Source organism: Propithecus coquereli, unplaced genomic scaffold, assembly GCF_000956105.1.
Source record: "Propithecus coquereli isolate 6110/MARCELLA unplaced genomic scaffold, Pcoq_1.0 Scaffold92, whole genome shotgun sequence".
NCBI lineage: Eukaryota > Metazoa > Chordata > Mammalia > Primates > Indriidae > Propithecus > Propithecus coquereli.
Genome location: NW_012155507.1, coordinates 5,025,141 through 5,047,567, shown reverse-complemented (window position 1 = coordinate 5,047,567; position 22,427 = coordinate 5,025,141). Strand labels below are relative to the sequence as shown.

The window sequence follows — 22,427 nt, the reverse complement described above, 5'->3', positions numbered from 1 at the left end:
GGTGCACAAGGTATCCACGAGTAGCAAGTAAAAGCAAATAGAGAATCATCAGTATCACTCAACAAGCCAAATCTAACCAGACACACTGATTCCTAACTCAGATTGCAGCTATTAGACTCCACAGGGATCACTTAGTCAGACATGCAAGCCAAAGTTGACCCAGTCCCTCCAGGCTTCTCCTAAGATGGTGTCAAGGTGATTGTACATTTTGCTCAGTGGATAGGCAAAATTCTAAGGCAGATTTTCAAAAGGTTCTCTCTGGGCCACCTGTATCAGAATCAATTGGATTCTTGCACATGTGCAGTTTCCTGGGGCTCTCCTCAGTCCTACTGAATCAAAATCTCAAGGTGGGGATGGGTCCTGGGAACTTTATTTTTCACAAATTCAGCTGGCGATTCTGATGCAAAGTAAGGCTTAAGAACCACTGAGCTAGGGGTTGAAGAAGCAGTCCCTGCAGAGGGGCTGACCATTCTAGGCTTTGTTTTGATAGCCATGACACCCTATCAAAATGTAAAATCACTGTGTTTTATTATCAAGTCATGTGTAGGACAGACATTCCAACCCTAACCCTACACCACTTATCTGCTCTCAGAGATAATATAGAGACATCTGTTGTGCACATTCCTTTACAATATTGAAAAGCTTCTTAACAAGTTGAAATACGAGGGTTTTCTCATGTCAGAATGTCTCTGGCATCAAAACTGCTGCATCAAAACAGTTTCAACAAAACATCGTGTACATCAACTATTCGGGCCTGTGTCTTCCAGTCATCCATGTTCTAAGGGGGCAACTGGAGTGGGCAAAACAGAACTGTCAGGCCAGAAGAAGCAGAGCACTTTGGCAGCTCCTGATCTATAAGCCTCTTGGCCCAGGGTATTGCCTAGGGCATTTCACTCTGGGACCCAGTATGAGGCTTCTCATATAGGGGAGGCAGTCTGTGTACAGGCCTGACTTTGGGTCAAGTCTGCCTGGGATCAAAAGGCTATAATCATCTGTGAAATACAGTCATTTTAATTTTAAAATCCTTTTAAATCTGGCCCTTATGCCATTTTGAAAACATGAAGATAACAAACCTTTTTATCTAAACTAGAAAGTGTTCTTATTCTTTGGAATGTCAGGGAAGGAGAAAAGACACAGAATTATTTCACCTGAAGCTATCTGCTACAACAAATTCAACTCTTTTTAAAAAGAACCTTTCTAGGATTTTACTGGTTGGGCCACAGGTCAAGGTCCACTGACTTCTGTTTCCTTGGCCCATCTCAAAAGGGTAGGTATCTTGTGGGTTGAAACAAAGGTCAGCTGGTAAGGATGGGGAGCTCTGATTAGAAACCTAGCCTCGGGCATTTGCACCTCTTTCAATTTCTTTGTTTCTAGATACTCGCCTGTTTTTGTGGCCTCTAAATTATAGGGTGAGTGTGCTTGAGGCTGGCTTTAATCACTGTAACATAGTTGATCTTCCTGAAGGAAGTTTAGTTGTGAAAGTACTAGAAGGATCTCATTAAAATACGGTTTCATCTACAACAGATTCTCATGGTATAGAGTCATTTGTGTGACTACGAAAGGTTTTGAAATTTTTAGGTGATGGCAAGGAGAGGGAAGGGGGATGGTTTGACTTTCTTGCAGCTGCTTCTGACTCTGCTAATAATGTCACTGTGAATTTGGAAAGATGTCCCATATTATGCAGAGCAGCTTCTCTCATTAACATCTCAGAGGGAGGAAGTGAAAATGACGGAATTTATTTCCAGTGTGTGACCTTGTTCTGTCTCAGAATTACTTTTAGTTAAGGATTTAGGACTGAGCCACCACCAAAGTCTGTCTGCTGTTTAGCTGGCAAGTGACTACACGCTGAGGTGCCAGTGTGTGAGCTCTTCACAAGGGCCCGGGCCCATCCGTGGGCCCTGCCACCTGGCAATGGACTGAATTGAAGCTTGCCATGAGTTAGCAGGAGAAACGAATGGGATTTCAAGTCTTTTTAGAGCAAGAAATGCTCCCAATGATAGGGTCTTTAAGTTGCTCTTTGATTTTCTCTACAGCCAGATGATGAAAAGGGCCATTTACTCTTCTTTTTTAATTTAAAAGAAAATTATTGAGATATGATTTATATACCATAAAATTCACCCTTCTAAAACGTACAATTCAGCAGTTTCCAGTATATTCAGAGAGTTGTGCAACCATTACCGTCATCCAATTCCAGAACATTTTCATCACCCCATGAAAAAACTTGGTACCTATTAGCAGTCCCTTTCCATTCTCCCCTCCCTCCCTCAGCCCCAGGCAACCACAATCTGCTTTCTGTTTCTATGGATTTGCCTCTTCTAGACATTTCATATAAATGGAACTGACCATTCAATATTTGTCCTTTTGTGTCTGGCTTCTTTCACTTAACATAATGTCACATCTATTCTTTTTATATTTTTATGAGGTGAGGGATAGAAAAGAGGGGATATGCGAACTTTGCAGTGTTGTCTAGTGACCTGGTGTCATGGGAGTTTGGCCTACTCTGTGGTGGCTGTAGCCCTTTACTTGTTCTTCATGCTGTTCTGAGCTTCTTTCCTTATTCTTGGCCAGAAACATTTGATGCTGAAGAATGGACTGCCCTTTCTGCTCATCTCATCTCTCCATTGCCTTCTTCCTTTGAATATCCAGTGCCCACTCCTGCCTGCCACTAACTTCTTAGAGCTTCTAACTCTAGCGGTAGCAACCCTTATCCAAGACTACCTTCTCCCACGCTCTGGTTCTATCCCCTGCCCTTATCCCAACTTACCTGTCTTGTGTTTCAGGGCCCTGTGTTAGCTAGCAGTCCCTTTGAGAGGCAAGCTGATAAATGAATCCACGTTGAGGAACTCATGGATGCTTTTAGCTTGATGGACCATTTTAAAAGAGGTTCTAGTGTTGAAGACTCTAACAGAAGCAATGTCTTAACTCAAAGGAACACATTTCTTAGAGTGGAAATTTTGGGCACTGTGGAAGGCGAGTGAAGATGTTTTCAAGTGAAGTACAGAGAGCCTTTGAGGTATGTCTAGCTAGCAACTGACATATCTCTTATCTCATATCTCATATCGTTGAGTGCCACTGATAATACATGAGATCAAAATGGGGAGGTAACCACCTCTTTCATCTACATGTAGTGTTTCTAGTATTTGTAGCTTTAGTACTGCTGACAAGGGAAAGGTTTCATGACCATTTCTCAGCTATTAGTAGAGCTCTCAAAGCCCAGGTTCCATTTATTCCTTCAGCAAAGGGCTTTATAAATTCTTCTGCCTCTCAGCATGCTAACTTCCCCTAAATGGGTGCTATTCCAGTTCTACTCCATTCCCAGTCAACAATAGGAGTCAAGTCCAGAGAACATTGTGAGAAATATTAAGCAGTCCTGGAAAGGAAACAGTATAATCTCAAGAGAAATTTTCATGTCACATTGACATTCGTCAAGTCCAAATTACTCAAGGTACCAAGAAGCATTTACTAGGCTCTTATTTTCTTCTCTCTTTCGTTTTTAAGGGAAGGACAAAATAAATATCTGGAGAATAACATAATCCTGAACAATAGCAGCATGAGGTTTTTATAAAGAATAAATCATTTCCAGTCATGCTTAATGGGTTTTCTAATAGAATTGTGAAACTGGAAGATGAGAGAGGAGCAAGGGGATATTACAAATTTAAATTCTTGCAAAGCACTTGATACGGTGTCTCCTGTTTTTACTTATATAATTATTCCTGATAGTTTTATAAAACCAAAAAGTGGCCCTGAGGCCATAATAATAAAAAAAGAAACAGAATCATAATTAAGGAGAAATAGTTGAAGGACTTGGGGATGTTTAGACTGAGGAAAAGAAAGCTCAGAAACCTCTAATAGCTGTCTTCATAATTGTGAAAGTTCATCAGGTAAAAGAGGGAAGTGACTTCTGTGCCACTTCAGTTGCTAACATTTGCCACTGCTGAGTGGATGTTTGATGAAGGCAGATTTTGGTTGAACATAAAAAAGAGTTTTTTAACAGAGTAGTCCAAAGATGCAATGGGCTGTCTCGAGAGGTATTTACGTTTCTCATTATTGAAAGGGGTCAAACAAAACAGAGATGATAAATTATCAGGCATGTACTGGGCACAATGTTGGACCTGATACTCTCATGAATTCCACTAATGCTAAGCTTAAAAATCTGTGATGCTACTTTTGTGCTACAGAAATGTGTGTGTATGCATATGTATACACACACACACACACATACATACATACATGAAGTTTTAACATAGGAACTAAATCTCTAGTGAAACTAAGACCTAAAGTATCTTACGTAGAAATGAATCTATCTTTAAAAAGTCCTCAGAGAATATATTTTTGAAGCTCCCTTAGGTTTAATTGAATGATCTTATAAGCTTCCCTTCTTTATTATCTTACTTCGGTCTCCCACTGGACGGACGCACTAAGATGTGTATGTGCAGATGAAATCTGCGGGAAATAGGCAAGTGGGTACTACAGACTTAAATAACAAGAAATAATATTGTTTATCTTGGAAGATTTCTATTAATAATGATATCACTATCATTAGAAATGACTTTTCCTTTCCCTCCCTGTTCAGCCAATGGGGACCAGCTAGAGGAAATAAGTGATTGGCAACCAGTGAAAATGAAGGTATTTTTGAGGTCAGATGGAACAAGCTCAATTGGGGGGAGTTTGGATTAGTAGGGCTGAGGTAGGAAATATCTACAGCCTTCCAATCTTCAAAATGTCAAGGGTCATCTGGGATTGTTCAGTGTGGCTCAATATGGAACCAAAGGATGGAAGAGAAGGAAATCTAGAAGAGCATCCATTAGGGGCAAACTATATGTCCTCCCAAAATGTCATCAAACTTTGGGCTGAGTGATACATGTCTGTGGCTCGCAAAACAAGTTAAATTGTATGAGACATGTAAGAGGGTGTTTGAATATAAACTTGAAGTCAATTTTTTACAGATAGGGAAGTAGAGAACAGAGTAGTTAAGTTACATAATAAATAACCTGACAGAGGGTCAAGATCTACAGGGCTCTCTATCCCAGTCTACAATAACCTGTTGACAATGGTGCTTCTCCATTCACAATTTAAAATATAACCAATAACATAATGACCATATTAGTCTGTGTTTCCAAGGAAACAGATGATTCAACCAAGTAAAATGACTAATTTGCACAGGGTGGGGAACAATTAAATTAACTGATCTTAACAAAAAAAAAGCTGGTACAAAATGAAGTTTTTATCTAAATACAGTAGAGTTCAATGAACATTATGATTCTTAAGATAGCACCGCTTTATGAAATCACCTTATTTCTCCCCATGAAGTTTAAATCTGGAAAAGTTATACGGCAAACATGTAAATGCACTAGTTACATGTACAATGTACAGTGTACATATAGGTTACTGATCAGGATAGATGTCTTTTTAAAAAAGTGAATCTGATAAGAGCTACATTAGTTTCTGAGCAAACATGACAGCTAATGTGTGTTGACATAAACGGGTTTGATGGTTTTGACTCTAGTCAAACAGTTAGGGAGTTACCTGTCAATTAGATCAAAACGATCATGTACATTCAATCAGCGTATTTCTCTGATGGCCAATCACGGGAGTGTTGGAATGGAGAAGGGACAATTGCCTTTTCTCCTTGAACCTAATGCAGGGGATCTTAACCATGAGTCTATGAAAGGGTTTTGTCTATAGAGACAGGTTGCTGGTGGGAGCAGAGGGGTCAAGGGAAGGAAAAAATGTGACTCCTTAAATCACACATGTAATTTTGTGTGATATGTTTTTTTCTAAGGGGAGGGCCTATAGCCTTCAGTAGATTCTCAAAGGAATCTGAGACTAAACAAAAAAAAAATGTTAAGAAGAACTACTCTAAGGGATCTGAGCTCAGAAAAGCCAGCTAGGGAGATTCATACTAAGTGAGAGAGCCTGGGTGTGCGAGCTCATAGTGTGTGCACACCTACGTGCCTGAAGAGCTGTGACAATGAGAGAAAACTGTCTGGAAGCAAGAATGAATAGAGGCATTGGACAATACTTCAAACTGTCAGAAAATAATTTTTCTTTATACTGAGAAAATCACTTTGCAATTAGGGTCCAAGCTATTCTGTTTTATACTTCAAACGGCTTTGTGTTGAAGGTCATAAGGTACTTTGGACTAAAATGCAAATTTGTAAACTGTTAAGGATCCTTGACCAAAAGAGAATCTCATCAAAGAATGACAATTGCTCCATCTTCAGTAAATGTGCATTTAAATTACAAAGGAAAGAACAAAACTTAGCTGGAGATTTATTATATTAATATTTTTTTGTTTTGTTTTTAGATAATTTTACTGTTTTTCCTTTGAGGAGTTAGCCATATAGGCGCTGGCAATATAGGCTTTATAGGGTTAACTATAGTTATAGTTATAGGATCATCAAGACAAAGTCTCTGTCGACCTGACAGCCAATATGCATGACTGGAAACATTCAGATGTTGAATGAATTGTTCAGTGCTCCCATCCATGTTTGGCATCATGTAGATAGAGCACCCCTAGGGTTTTGAAAACAATGTAGCATGTTGTATAAATCATTTCCAAATCCAGGCATACACCCATCTTGGCATTCCTATTGACTTTTCAGTAAGTAGGCAACCAAAGAGATATACTGTTGGAAATGACAAGTCCCCGTGAGGTGTGACATCCTGAGGTACATAAACACTTGATTAGGATAGGGTGCTATGAATTAGTACCTCTCCAGACTCTCTAGATGTGCTTTGTCTTTATAAAGTCTTAACTTTACAGCCTATTTTTTATTAGCCAAGGGATTTAACAGCTTTCTTCCCTATGACAGCCTTTGCAATTATAATTAAGAAATGTATTAAAACTGGATTGAATTAATGCGAAAAATGCATGGGGGCTTGGGACTAAAAGATTTCCCCAGCTTGGTGTGAAGGAATAACTCAGTCTGAGAAAAGGGAGGTAGATTTCAAAGCAAGCATGAGAATCTGAAAAATTTTGAGGAATGCTCTTATCTATTCAAATCTCCATGTTTGTGTGAAGGTAAGGTGTTAAAGTGACCCAAGACTTCTCATGTGTTTTAACTGGTCTTGATAGTGCTGTATACACCCAGTCACTATTTTTGGTCATATTTTTCAGGTCATTGAGGAGATACCTGAAGCAAAAATTGTTTTATGGAGTAGTTCATAGAATGGCATCAAAATCTGAAACATAGAGAAACTTTTAGCCTGAAGTTCCAGAGGCATTTGTCAGGGATAAAGCTACGATAACCAATTAGAAAGAAGGGTCTCCCCTGGTAACAGCTTACCCAGGGGAGAGGAAATAGGCTTGTTTATCCCTAATGGGATAGGAGTGGATGCTTCCCTTTTCTAGGATCCCAGAGGATATATATTTGTGTCTTATAGCCTCAGAAAGGGAAGAAATAAGCAGATTAAACTGTGGTCAATTTAGTTGTAATCTTTGTGTAACTTCAGGATATGAAATACCAAAGCTATGAATTCCTTACAAAAGGTGTCAAAATATTTTGTACTATCAAGAAAATTCTTAGAACAGAGTGAGAAAATCTAAAGATAAATGCTTTAATCATCATGGAGTAGAGGTTTTAAGGGTGAAGAACTAGTTCTTCCTTACTTATCATGTCATGTAAACATGGACTTCCACTTTCTTCTTTACCAAATGAGCACTTCAAAATACTGGACCTGGAGATTTTAGAAAGTTTACACTTTTGGATCTGGTAATACCTCTCCCTGCTAGAATGGAATAGATATTTTTGACGAGTCTTTGTAGTGGCCAGCGGTGGATGAGTGACTTACCTGAGCACTTGGAATTATGGAGATCCATGTTAGTGACAGCAATGTACACAGGGAAGGACACCCATACATACAGGGATGTCAACACTTCCTGGTTCTTCAAAGCAGCATTCAAAGTTTCCTTTAAATAGGAGGAGTGGGCACACTGACCTTTGCCCCTACCCCTGAATCTTAATTCAGTGCTACAACAGGGGCAGCTGCATTTCTGCTCCTTCTGGCAATGCCTTGTCTCTTCATAGTATCTTATTCTAGCTTTTCACTTTATCCACTAAGCAAACATAGAGATTAGAGGAGACTTACCTTAATTCCAAAATACTAACGGAGTTTCCCGAGGGAAATATTCGCCTTACAAAATTGAAGTCGCCAACATACACACTACCATCAGGGCCAGAAGCTAAGGCGACAGGAGCAAATAGTTTGTTGTTGTGGGCTGGGCCATTGCAGTTGGTGCAGGCCACACTCCTTTGGTGCCCATTACCCATTATAGTTGATATGACTGGGGGCTGCTGGGAAATGAACATATTTTCTCCATTCCCTTTATGTATGATTCCTAGACCCAAGGAAAACAAAAGGAGAGAGAATAAAAAAAGCAATTACCACATAATAATCTCAGCAGCATTTTAATTTCTCTTTCATTGTTCAAAGCAGGAAGGAGCTTTGGACTGGCATAAGAGAATCTGAGAGTGAAACACACCACCCCTTGGTTTTGTCTAACTGCATAACCACAACAAATAGTAGCATAACACACTTTGCCTCAGTTTGTCCATCTATGAAGTGGGGTAAGATAACCAGTCCCTTTAACACTGATTCTGAATGTCTCGATAAAGCATTTGATGACTAATTTTAATGATCTCCTGTTCACGCTGGGCTCTGTGAAAAATCTGTGGCTAATTTTTCATCTCTTGCTAGCTCTCTTCTGATGCCTAGCACACACCTATCTGACTTCAAATTACTCTCACTATGAAACCGGTTCCTGAAAAGAGAATATCAGTCAATTTTAATATTAACCTTAGCAAAACACAATCAGGGAGGTAATCTACTTCTGTGAAAAGGAAAGAAATCCTACTGCTAGAATGCACTTCAAAGATGTATGAAAGGGACTTGAATTTTCCACTCTTTTGGACCATATCACACTATCATCAGTGCAGGAAATAGAGATACTGACTTATGAAAATGCTTTGCCATCATTCTGTTTGGGCAATCACATGCATACCCACAGCTTCAACTTTCATCTCTGTGTGCCGAAACTTTCTCCTGTCCGAGTTCTCACCTGACATGCAATTTCCAACTTGACCTCTTTACTTGGATGCCTCACAGGTACTTCAGACTCAAACATTTTAAAACTGAACTCATTATATTTCGACACCCCCCTGCAACTCCAAACCCTGCTCTTCCTCCTGTGTTCTCTACTCATCTCATGAGTAGTATCGCCATGTGTGCAGTTGCCTAAATTGGAAACCTGGGCATCACCATGGCTCTTCTTTTCCCCTCATCCTCTAAACCTAATTAATTACTAACTCCCATTGAGTCTATCTCTTAAAATGTGTTGTAACCAGTTTCTTCTTCCGTGTTCCTACTTCAGTCCAGTTTTTCTTAACTTTTGGTCTCCTGGTCTTCATGCATACCTATCTCCAAATTTTCATTAACACTCCTGCCATAGAGATTATTTCAGTCTATGGCTTAAAATCTTTCAATAGCTTCATATCCTGTATAGGATACAGGGTATATTCCGTATTGTTAAAGCACACAAAGTCCTTCATGACTTGGCCCTTGTCTACTTGTTTAGTCTCTCCTCTCATTATGCTCCCATTTGTATCCTGAGTTCTGGCCAGAGCAAACTACTTAGTTACTTTCACATACCTCCATTCCTCTCTGCTTTTGTACATGCTATTCTCTCTATCCTGAATGCCCTCCTCATTTCGTCTGCTTGGGGAACTTCTACCCATCTTTCAAAGCTCAGCTCAAGTCTTCCTCAATGCTCCATCCAGGCATAGCTAGTTACTCCCTCCTCTGTGCCCATAGTTTGTTTTCCATAGCTCTATTATAACACTTACCACATTGTATGATACAGTTTTCATTGCTTCTCTATCTTCCCCATTAGAACATGAATGGGGTCCTTAAAGGCGGACCCTCTGTCTTACTCCTTTTTGTATTTTAGTGCCAATCCCTGTGGCCAAGTCATTATAAGTGCTCAGTAAATGTTGAAAATAGGCTTTGAGTCTCTTGTAGTTTCCTTGTCCAAATCCCAATGATTTTGCAAACCCGCTGAGCCTGGGCAGAAAATCCAAGGAACAAGTACTGCTGTGCTAAATAGCTCAAGTCAGGCCAGAATGAGCCAGGGCAGGTAAAATATCCATGTTGTGAGAAGGCATGCCAATGTGTCAGACTAAAGTCACTGACAGCAAATGAATGAATGCAGTTATACAGTATAGCCTTATTTTTCCCCTTGCCCCCTGCTGTCTATCTCCTTGGACTGCCTGTTACTCTCCCTAAATATGTCCTGAAATGTCTTCCACAGTTTTCTTCCCTCTTTTGGTCCTATAGTCCTACATTAGAAACTATTGATCACTCTGAGACAGGAACATTTGCTGGCAAAAATAAATAAGAAGGTAAAACATGCATAATACCATGGCACCAAAGTATTCTCGGAAGGAGCCTTCCAATAAACAGAAATCCAATCCATCATACAGTCTTTGGATTTTAAATTTAAGTATTTTTACTTTTCCTTCCAGGGTGATTTCTGGCTACTTTTTCATCATATGGTTTGCAAGAGCAGCTGTGAGTTTATACCCTAACAAATTGGTCTTTTATTGTAGAGCTGTGAGATATCTCGAGGATCACTACTTTCTTATTATTTTATTAATAACTTTATTAGATAGTAAAGACCTTTCTTGAGATTTAGAATAGTTAATTAAGTAAGATTAATAGGACTGAACTTCATTTCCCCCAAAAATTTAGTTGCAGTGTTATCAATATTGCAATTCAAATGAATTGGGAGGACGTGAATGAGAACTGGAATGACAGTTGCACAACATCATTGAAAAAAACCTCCTGATGATTTCTAACTGAATATTCAACCAATGAGACTATGATATGTTCTTTAATAAATGAGGAAACCACTGTTTAGCATGTCAGCATTTCAGCAATACACTATAGAGTATATCATTCAAAAATCTTTCCAATTATTGGCTTGGAAATACCAGATTTGCTATTAACATCTATTTTCACAGGTAGATCTCCATTTTTTTCATGTCAATATAACAGTATAGATAGCAATTACCCTCAAAATGACATGTTATTACCAGGCTCCTGGCAATTTAAAAACTAAAGATGGCTATTCTAAACCATTCTTCTAAGCCTGCAATTCTAAAACTCCCCTTTTCTATTAGAAAGCCCAGCACTCCATCAAAGAAGAAGAATGATTAAAGGAAATAAAACATAAGGCAATGTACTTTCTGATTACATCTCAACAATTGATGTCTTGCTTTCATGCAAGGCACTAAAGTACCGTGTACTGAAATTACCATTCCTGTTTAAAGCTGAAGCAATCAAAACAAAAATGGGCAAACCCCTTTTGTATTGCCCTGGAAAAATAGATCATTTTGAAGGGTGTTTTTGTTGTTTCAAGAATCTGTTTAACCTTCCATTACAGAGAACCAGGGCATACCATCTAGCAGCAATGATTTAACACCAATTCTTCTGCAAAAGGTTGCTTTGAAAATATTTTGTTTATGTTCCTGGAAATCTTGATCAATTACTGCTGCCTCCTTTCCAGTTTATTCTGCCACACATGCTTATTTTGAAAAGGGAATCAAATGATCCTAGGACAGCACACATTATTTATATGAAGGCCAACTTCCTGCTAAGGATTAGGTGTCTCGTTTACAGTCACCAATGAATCCCCACTGAATGGGGCCTACTGAACATTTTCTCCTGTAAGTTTTCCTTTTCTCTGCCAAAAAGCTAAGTCTGTTGTGTAATACGGTAAGCACACTTTTAAACACACTACTCATACCTTCCTGCTACCTTGCTCAGAACCTCTTTTGAAGCTTGTTAGTCTGAAATAAAAATTCCCCCTGAAGGCCAGTGGGTGGTGCTTTATGCTGATTTGAAAAAAGAAACTATTTTTCAGACTTACACAGGTCAAGGGACACAATGCATATTTCTCTTAGTACTTGACTGAGAAGATATAAACACCAACTGAGAGATCATTCCCTCCCAGTAAAACCATTTGTTGACAAACTACTGGCCTATTTCAGAGGCTACATTAAAAGAAACTCTTTACCCAGTTCAGACAGATGACGATACCCAATTAGTGCCCTGGATTGTTCTTTTTAATAATTTCTAACACTCAACTGGCAGGAAACATTAGGGGATATGTTTGATAAAGAGATACACTAAACAAATAGCTTAGCTCTGCAACGGATATGCACATCTTTCTCATAATTTTAAAGAACCAAGTTTTCTTAAAAAGAATGAATATGCTCTATTATCACTCAGAAGATGTATTTGGAAAGAATAATGTCGCAAAACCCAATTTTCTGATTTTTTTTTTAATCTCAGTGAAAGTCAGAGCCATCTATATATATCAGGTGTAATATTTGGAAACAATTCTCCACAACCAATGGTTAATTGTCAGGTAAATATAATTGCTGCAACTGAAATGACAAATGGTCTGAAAACATTGCCTACTGGAAACTACCTACTGCATAATGATTTTGGAGCCAAAGAAAAACTGAAGAATAAAATGGCAGCAGACATCCAATATAATTATAGGTGTCTTTTTAACCAGTGAGAGGAAATTGGGAGAAGATAGATTCTTGTTTCTAATCTGCTATCTGTCTCAGATCAAAAAAGTGGGGTGCTTAAAGAGTTAGGCTTTTTCTGGAGACAAGTGGAATGGGGGAATTTGGAAAGACATCACCCTTGCCTTAATCAGTCAGAAAAGACTGTCTGACCCGAGGGGGAAAGAGCATTGCTTTCTAAATTGGTCTTCCCAAAGCTGCTCCATCACACTTATCATTCCTGCTTCTAAAACTGCCTTTGTGGGTGGGATTTAGACTTCGAAAACATCCCAAGAGAGGTGTTCGTGTGCAAGGTCGGGCTGAAAGGCAGCGGCAGAGCTGGCTTCAGATCTGTTTCCTGGCAGGTGTGACCAGTTCCTGGTTAGAGATACAATTCATCTACAAATGAGATGATGAAATGAACAAACATTCCTTTTTAAAAAACTATCCAAAGTAAGGCTTCTTTCTCAGAATAAAATTCTCAGAAAGGTAGAGACAGAAAGCATATTTAGTGGGACTGTGGGTCAGCACAAGAGATTTTTTGGGGGTGATAAAAATATTCTAAAACTGGGTTGTGGTGATGGCTGCATAACTACAAATCACTAAAAAATCAGTGAAGTGTACACTTAAAATGGGTGAATTTTATGGTGTATAAATTATATCTCAATAAAGATGTTGAAAAATTATCAATAATAACTTGGTACCTATTACCTAAAAACTAACTGCTGGTGAATTAGGGGTAGAGAGAACGTGTTTGTGGAAATCAGGACCCCCCCCAAACCCAACTTTCTAAATGACTCCCCTCTGTTCTGAACTTTTTAAGTCCATGTGAAGCAAATGGTAAGAGGATACGGAAACTGGGAGCACACAGTTGGGGGCTGGCTTGATCGAGGTCATTTCCCACTTTGTGTTTAATGTCAATGACAGGCATTTGAAAGAGACAATCCATACAAGCCAATAAAAGTGAGTGGAAAAGAAACGGCTGCTTAAAATGTCAAACTCTTTCAAATCAAAACAAAAAAAACCTAATAATTTAATAAGTGGCATCTGCCCTTTCGTTTTTGTACTTTTAAAACTGTGGCTCTCCTTTTGACAACAGAAAAAAAAAGCTGACATTTTATATCTGTGCCTGAATCTTTGCTCTTCAAAAAAAAAAATAATAACTTGAAATGGAATTTAGAATCTTTCTTGAAGGAGGGGGAAGTAGGAGGTATAAAAGGGGGCACACAGCAAGGGACTCCTTCACCTTCAGGGTCCCACACTGAAGGGAGTGTGGGCTCATTTTATGATAGAAGCAGATCTGGTTAGCTTTGCCATTCAGAATTTCCCAGCCTATGGGGCTGGTTGGCATAGGTGATTCAACTACGGTGCAAACGAAGTAATATCATGGTTGTGATTATAAAATGGATCTCTTAGCCATGGTCAGTTCATGGCTTTATGAGATAACCCAGCCTTAGCCACCTGTTCCACAAAGGTAGGATGGATACAAAGATGGATGGATGGGGCCGGGCGCGGTGGCTCACGCCTGTAATCCTAGCACTCTGGGAGGCCGAGGCGGGTGGCTCGCTCAAGGTCAGGAGTTCGAGACCAGCCTGAGCAAGAGTGAGACCCCCCTCTCTACCAAAAAATAGAAAGAAATGATCTGGACAACTAAAAATATATACATATAGAAAAAATTAGCCGGGCATGGTGGCACATGCCTGTAGTCCCAGCTACTCGGGAGGCTGAGGCAGGAGGATCGCTTGAGCCCAGGAGTTTGAGGTTGCTGTGAGCTAGGCTGACGCCACGGCACTCTAGCCTGGGCAACAGAGCAAGACTCTGTCTCAAAAAAAAAAAAAAAAAAAAGGATGGATGGAAAAGTGTAGCTGCCTCAATACATTCTGATCCTTAATTCTGGGAAAATAACCCAAAGTACATGTCCTACTACAGCCTGCTTAGAATCTGCCTCTTTAGATAAAAAGAGATATGATTCCACAGTGAAAACTTGTCAGTAGATGTTCAGAGGAAAGACGGATGGAAACACCAATGACTGGTTTCCCAGTAGGATACAACAGAAGGGAGAGGAACTTGGATGAGAAGTTATAACCAGGGTAGCAAAATCAGTTTGTCTGGGGGAAGCACAGGCTCAGGGGCCACCTGTGGTCCCTTCTCCTGATTTATTTAACATTTAAATTATAAACTAGGAGGAAGTGACAGCAGGAAAAGTGATCTGAAGAAGGGAGAGATTGAAGAGGAGAAAATTCTGATTCTCACACACTAATAGCACTTCAAAATCAAATTATTGTATTTGAAAGGAACTGTACTAATTTGGCCATCTCTAAGTGGTGTTCTTACAGGTAATTTTTCTCTTGTACTTTTCCAAATTTTCTGCATGAATATTAGACAGCCTTAGGAAAACAGTATTAATAAAAATTTAAAAAGCTGCTTACCACTTTGAGGATTCAAAATGTGATGCTTATTCAAGGACCAGCCTCCTAGGTTAGAAGCATCCATCTCAAAACCTTGTAAAACGACTGTCCTTTGCTCCCAGAGAATAAAGTCAGGGCATGCCTCATATTCATATCCCACAGACACTGCAAATAAAGAGTTAATAGCACATTAGAAGACTGTAAAATATTTGCTGCATGTTTACACTGGTTGACAATTCTGTGGATATTGCATTTGTTACTGAATTCTTATCTGAGTTGAAATTTGACTGCAAATGCCTTTTGCCTAGCACAGTACAGCATTGCACCTAGCACAACATTGGTCACCCAAAAGTGATCCGTTAGTGCATATTGGATAAATATATGAAGGAGTAAGTGAATAAATGCTGTCATTAGGTTGGCACCATATATTTATGGATATTAAGCTTTATTCTGGGCCTTTGAATTAGAGGCTGTGCTGTAAAACTGAGGAGTGAAGCTCTCTGCTGGATTAAGCCGTAGTAGTATAATTTCGCCCTACCTTTGTAGAAGAAGTGCAGGGAGGGTTGGTTTCTTGCCTCTCTAGAGTGAAAAATGCACTCAGGAAGCTGGATTTGGAGTACTGGGTCACTTATACAACAACTAACTACACATAAAACTAATAAAAATCGATTTACCTAATTTATATTTTTTCTTGTGCTAACTGGCCTTTAATTTGCTGAGAAGACTAAGTTTGCTTAGTGTGCTGCAAGTGTAAATTCCACTTTGTGCTCATTATGTTTTGGTTTCTGCATATATCTAACCACTGGGACATCACCCAACATTTGGCTTCAACTCCTATGCAGCACAGATGTTGTGCATTAAACTTGGAACCCTGGTATGCCACTAAAATGGGAAGTGCAGAATGTGTTAGTTTGGGTGTCTCTGCTCTACTGAAATATGTATAGCTCAAGTATACCAAGTCCCAGCTATTTCCCAGTTGGTAAACCTGCTTACCTGTTGGAACTTCAGATTTCTGATTCCTGAATTTAAAATGTTTTCTATCCTCATAATGTTCTAAGCCTGAGAATACTGGCTCATAGCACTGCATATCCAAAGCTGCTTTCCCCCTTTCTGGCAGCTTTAAACAGCCCCAGTTGGTCCGTTTTCTGCTATTGCTTTTGAGTACCCGCCTCTACCTGATGCTTTAGATGCCTGTGGAAAACTTAAGTCCTTCTCTTGTCATTTGGTTATGAAAACTGGTAATGAAAACTGGTGCTTAAACAATGCCAGCACGATAGGTCCAAAAATGAAAAATTAAAGCAAATTAGTTTGTTTTGGCATTAGATGAAGGGAAAAGATGGTAATATGAGTCAAACTGATTTGTGTGAGCACGTGCACAGATAAGCCAAAAAGGCCTTATGATTAAGAATACTCAGTTCTCTGACTTTGCACATCATCTGTGGCCAATTTTAAATTGCAGGCTGGCTCGTCTGTCATCCATCCAACCAAAGCTTATAATAAGGATCAGGACTATCTTTTTGAGTGTGGCCCATGCTTAGAAGAGCCCAACACTTCATTTAATGCTCTGCTGTCACCATCTTGTAACTCTTAATACATTTTTTTTTGTTTTGAGACAGCCTCTCTGTGTCACCCTGGCTAGAGTGCAGTGGTGTCATTGTAGCTCCCTGCAACCTCAAACTCCTGGGCTCAAGTGATCCTCTTGCCCCAGCCTCCGGAGTAGCTGGGACTACAGGTGCATGCCACAACGCCCGGCTAATTTTTCTACTTTTAGTAGAGATGGGATTTTGCTCTTGTTCAGGCTGGTCTCGAACTCCTGACCTTGAGTGATCCTCCCACCTCGGCCTCCCAGAGTGCTAGGATTACAGGCATGAGCCACCGTGCCGGCCTCTTAATATTTTTTAATCAAGAGGCTTTGTATTTTCATTTTCATTTCAATGGGCCCCACAGATTATGTAGTCGGTCCTGGCAGGGACGCCTTTCTATCAACCATCAGCGGTGAAAGTGAAGACTCTTGGTAATGCAAACTCATTTTAATATTAGCCTCAACCAAGCATTATTAGCAAAGGAGGTCAATGGGGGGGAGGGGAAGACTAATCAATAAATCTTCCATTCGGAAATTATTTGAGGATCATCTGTGCCAATGCTGTTCTCTATTAAGGTGGGTGGAAATAGAATGTCAGAGGGGAAAGTTATCTTGAAGGTGATGTAGTTTAGGTTACACTCATGGCACGAATCAATGCTGCCTGTAGTCTTCCTGATATCTCATCATAGCCCCTCTACTTGCCAAAACAACTCTGGCAAAATGGAAAGAGTTGGTTTCAGAGGAAGAGTCAGAAAAGACTTCAACTCTCATATCTTTGTCATTAACTAGCTGTGTGGGCTCAGGCCAGTTATTTTCCATCTGTGGGAGCTGTTTTCTTCATTGGTAGCAAAGTAGGGAGGGGGTGACTAGAATTGGTGGCTCTCAGACCCTTGTGGGTCAGGGAGCACTTTATTTTGAATCTGACAAAAGTTATGGATATTCTTGCTGGAAAATGCATATGCGTGCAATTTTTTAAAATTTCTGCATATTATGGGGGTACAAATGTTTAGGTTATGTTGCCCTTGCCCCCCCCCCGCCAAGTCCGAGCTTCAAGCGTGTTCATCCCCCCAGATGGTGTGCATCGCACTCCTTATGTGTGTATATACCCATCCCCTCCTCCCCCCTCCCATCTGCCCGATGCCCAGTAAATGTTATTCTTATATGTATATAATTCTAGGGGGTTCACTGACTTCCTGAAGTTCAATTAAAGATCTCAGATTAAAGACTCCTATACTAGATAATCCTTTTAATCCCCCTTTAGCATTAACACTCTATGATTCGAAATTGCATTCCTTCTAGATTACGTTTGATAAGTTCTGGTTGAGGATCAAACCCAAAAGCCCAATAGAACTCTGTATCTCACGTTGGAAAAATCGGGTGGTTAGAGAGCACACTAAGGGCCATGTTGGTGTGTAGAATAACACGGTTTCCGCTTCTCTTGCCAACATTTAAAAGTCTTGATTAATAAATAATCACAACAACAATAATTACAAGTTCCCTTAAAGCCATCATCTCTTTCCCCACAGTACTCCTGGCAATTACTGGATCTGCCTCTGTACACTGTAAGCCTGGTGAGCTCCCCTAGAATCTCTTCTCCGGAAGGTGATTGCGCAGTTTTGCAAATAAGTAGTGTGCCCTGGTGACCTCTGATGGTGGTTTGGAGCCTGCTTTTTCCCTCTCAGTAACAGTTAAAGATCCTCCCAACTCTGTAGCAGGAAATGCTTACATAAAGCATTAGTTAAAGAGTTCTCAATGCAATGGTAATGAGACTTCCGTACTCTTTTCACCTCCTCCTATCTGCTCTCTGAATTGCTCTCCAGTCCACAACAAAAAAGTGCATTGGCTGCAAACCCCACAATTATATTACTTTTTTCCCCTAGTCACAGCAAATAGCAACAAGGTAGCCACTTAGGAAGTTCCCTCTAATTTTTATTAGATTTACTTTCTCCCAAGAAAGCTCTATGAGCTAATAAAGTTCTAATTTATACTTAAGACTTGCCCAAAATTCCAACTGACTTTAATGAGAATGGCTGTGTGTTGGGGTATTTTTATATGTGGCTCCTTGCTCAGAGTAACAAGGCGAAGTTTGTTCCTGACAGCAGCACACTTTAACATAATCCTGGAACTTGCAATCGGCTTATGAGAAGGCAGACATTTCACCCCACGGAGTTGAGCTTCTCTCCACACTCATGAGAACTGGAAAATATAATAGCAACCAATCCTAGATTTCCTCCCATAGAAGCAGACTGCAAGGTACTAAATGCCTACTCTTTTTCATATATTAATAATTAAATAGGGAGGGAGAAGGGCTATATTGGGGCTGGTGCTGAAAATGCTGAGTCGTGACACCACACTCTGCCTGATACTGTGACAGCTGAGCCTCAGCTAAGTAAGCATAGTGGACCACTACCATTTCCCAGGCTGCCTGTTGCCTAGCACGTCTGATCGTCAGCACAGCACAGTACAGGGCACCGACTCAGCCTCTGGCGCTCTGGAGTGAGGAGTAGGGAGAACAGTATAACAGGAAGGAAAAAAAATTCTTCATCAATATTTCAGAGGAGCTGAGGAAAGTGGACTAGACTGGCAATGAGCAAGGACAGGTGGACAAGGGGTCCTGGACTACATTTCCCAGGGGTTGGCACAGAGGGCTTGTGCCAGTGTGCATAGATTGGGAAGGCAGTTGAGAGAGAGAGAGAGAGAGAGAGAGAGAGCTATTAATATGGAATAATACTTTCTCTGAGCCATGTGATCATGTCCCTTGTGACACCCCTAATTCCATCTAGATTTCTGCCTTCCTGTATTCTTTCCTTCACCTCCACACAGAGATATTAATGGAATGTTCCTTAACCAATGGTCATTGATTGTAAAGATAGGCTTGTTACTTTCGCAGAGGATTTTTTTTTTATCTGAGTAATCAATGTTTTTTCATTTTAATGTTGGTTCAGATTTTTTGTTTCTTTTTCTTTTATTTCAGCATATTATGGGGGTACAGATGTTTAGGTTACGTATGTTGCCCTTGTTCCCCCCTCCCCAAGTCCGAGCTTCAAATATGTCCATCCTTTGGGTGGTGCGCATTGCACTCTTTGTGTATGCATATACCCGTCCCCTCCACCCTCCTCCCCCCTCCCCAACATCCAATAGATGTTATTCTTATATGTGCATTTATGTGTTGATCAGTTAGTACCAATTTGATGGTGAGTACAAATGGATCCCGTTCTTCTGCTCTTGTGGTGCCCCACTTTGGATAATGGGCTTAAGTTTAATCCAGGAAAGTATAAGAGGTGCTAGATCGCTGTCGTTTCTTATGATTGAGTAATATTCCATTGTAAACATATACCAAATTTTGATAATCCATTCCTGGATTGACGGGCACTTGGGTTGTTTCCACATTCTTGCAATAGTGAATTGTGCTGCCATAAACATTCGGGTGCAGATGTCTTTATCGTAGAATGTTTTGTGCTCTTTTGGGTAGATGCCTAATAGTGCTATTGCTGGATCGAATGGTATTTCTATTTTTAGCTCTCTGAGGTATCTCCAAATTCTTTTCCACAGAGGCTGCACTAATTTGCAGTCCCACCAGCAGTGTAAAAGTGTTCCTGTCTCTCCACATCCTCGCCAACATTTGTTGTTTTGTGTTTTTTTGATAGAGGCCAATCTCACTGGGGTTAGGTGATACCTCATTGTGGTTTTGATTTGCATTTCTCTAATGATTAGAGATGTTGAGCATATTTTTATATGTTTGCTGGCCATTATTCTGTCTTCTTTTGAAAAGTTTCTGTTCATTTCCCTTGCCCATTTGTTGATGGGGTTGTTTGATTTTTTCTTGTTGATTTTTTTGAGTTCTAGATAGATTCTGGTTATCAGCCCTTTATCAGATGTGTAGAGAGCAAATATTTTTTCCCATTCTGTGTGGGCTGTCTATTCACTCTAATGATAGTTTCCTTGGCAGTGCAGAAGCTTTTTAATTTGATTAGATCCCACTTATTTATTTTTGTTTTCGCAGAAGATTTTGTCCTCTGGTCACAGGATTGCACCTCTGACTTCACTGTTAGTCATCTTGTTAATATTACACTAACTTGTAAAGACGACTGAGTGAAAGACTGCAGTGTGCTCCCCCAGAGCCATTTGACACTGGAAAAATAACTCTGAATGTTTATTCTACTTATCAGAGCAGCAGCATTTCTATGACGTAAGGACTACAAGAATGCTGAGGGCCACAGTGTCCCTGACACCCAGTTTAGTTATTGTGACATCCATCTGTAAGGGGTGGGATAGGAGACTGATGTTAGGTAGCCAAGGTAAAGATGCCATGCAATGAAGCTGATGTGTGAAATATTACAAGATTAAGCAGATGACTTTCAACAGCTTCAGGCTAAGGCTTCAAAATTCATAATGGTTGCGTTTATGAAGGCAATATATAACTGAAAGTAGTCTGATAGTCAGTGTGAGAAATTTACTTGTTACCTTCATGAACTCAAGGAACATCTAAAAATAATTTCATGACATTTAAAAGGTAACTAACAACAAAATCAAAACCTTCTTCTCCAAAAGGAATCATCAATACAACAATAAATATTTCCCTTTGTTTTAAAATGCTAGCTTACAGCAAAAACAAAAACAACAACAAAAGACCTAAGGAACCAAATGAAGGCCATGGCAACAACAGACCACGACTATGTAGATAAAATGCTATCTGTTGAAAACAGGTACCTGCTCTCAGAGCCTCTTCTATCTTTTCCTATTCTCTAGTGATTTATCCTAGGATGGGATGAGCCCAGAGGCTTCTCACTTTGACACATTGCCCAATGGCCCAAGACGCTTTATTTATCCATTATTTCTAGCTTACTAAAAGTGACAGAATCAGGTGTCGAATTTTTATCAAGTGCCTTTTTGGCACTTATGGAAATATTCACATAGGTTTCCCCTTTAATCTATTAAGATAGTGAATTATAACAATAGATTTTCTAATGTTGAACCATCTTTGTGGTCCTAAAATACACTCTATCTGGTTATGATATATTATCCTTTTAGTGAATCACTGGATTTGATTTGGATCTGTGTCCTACCTATTTACAAAAATAAGAGTTAAACAAGATGGTGTTAAGAATAAGGTAGTTGAATAAAGAGAAAGTACGGGTAGAAAAAATGAAAAGGATCCAGAGGTGAGGTAGCTATGCAACACTTTTGCTAAGAGGCCCTGTACACTGAAACCTAATACTATGAGATTTTTTTCTGGCTGCTTTGTCCAAGCCTAGCTTGGCTGCATAAAAACCAACCTGGATGACATACGTGCCACCAAAGCAGAGTGATGTACTGGCTCACGTACACATTTGTGAGTGCCTTTGTGTACCTGTGCACTGCCCCCCCTCCTCTCTTTTGGGCAGGCTCACCATCCCATTATATAGACAAGACTAAGGGGTCACCCTAAGCCTCCGTTCTTATTCATTTGTTTGTTCAGTTATTCAACAGATATGCACTATTTCATGGATACCTGCTGTTTACAGGCACTGTGTGAGCCACTGGGGATATGAGGTTGAACAAGACAGAACAAGACAGCATTCCCCCCACTAGGGGGTTACATTTTAGTGAGAGGAACAAATATAAAGAAAAAACAGATACACAAGCACATACACACACATATAAATTGTGATAAATATTATGATGGGAAAATGTAGGGTATTATGAGAGAGCGTAACAGGTAATTTATAATATGTTGGACTGGGGAGGCAAGGAAAAGCCTCTTTATTGAGAAAAGGGGTAAAGCATTCTAGGCAGAGAGAGCAGCATGTGTGCAAGACCTTGAGACTTGGTATCTTTGGGAGATTTAAAGAAGGTCAGGGTGGCTAGAGGGTCAGTTTCTCT

General features: G+C 39.9%; 1 protein-coding gene across 1 annotated transcript in view; it reads right to left on the bottom strand.

Annotated features, from left to right (window-relative positions):
* TENM1 (teneurin transmembrane protein 1) overlaps nt 1-22,427 on the bottom strand; it is a 566,532-nt gene that overhangs the window by 98,342 nt on the left and 445,763 nt on the right. The window contains exons 19-20 of the mRNA XM_012664836.1: nt 15,005-15,148; nt 8,092-8,341 (exon numbers count right to left, since the gene is read on the bottom strand). Coding sequence (XP_012520290.1) covers nt 8,092-8,341; nt 15,005-15,148 — 394 coding nt within the window. The remainder of the gene's footprint in view (nt 1-8,091; nt 8,342-15,004; nt 15,149-22,427) is intronic.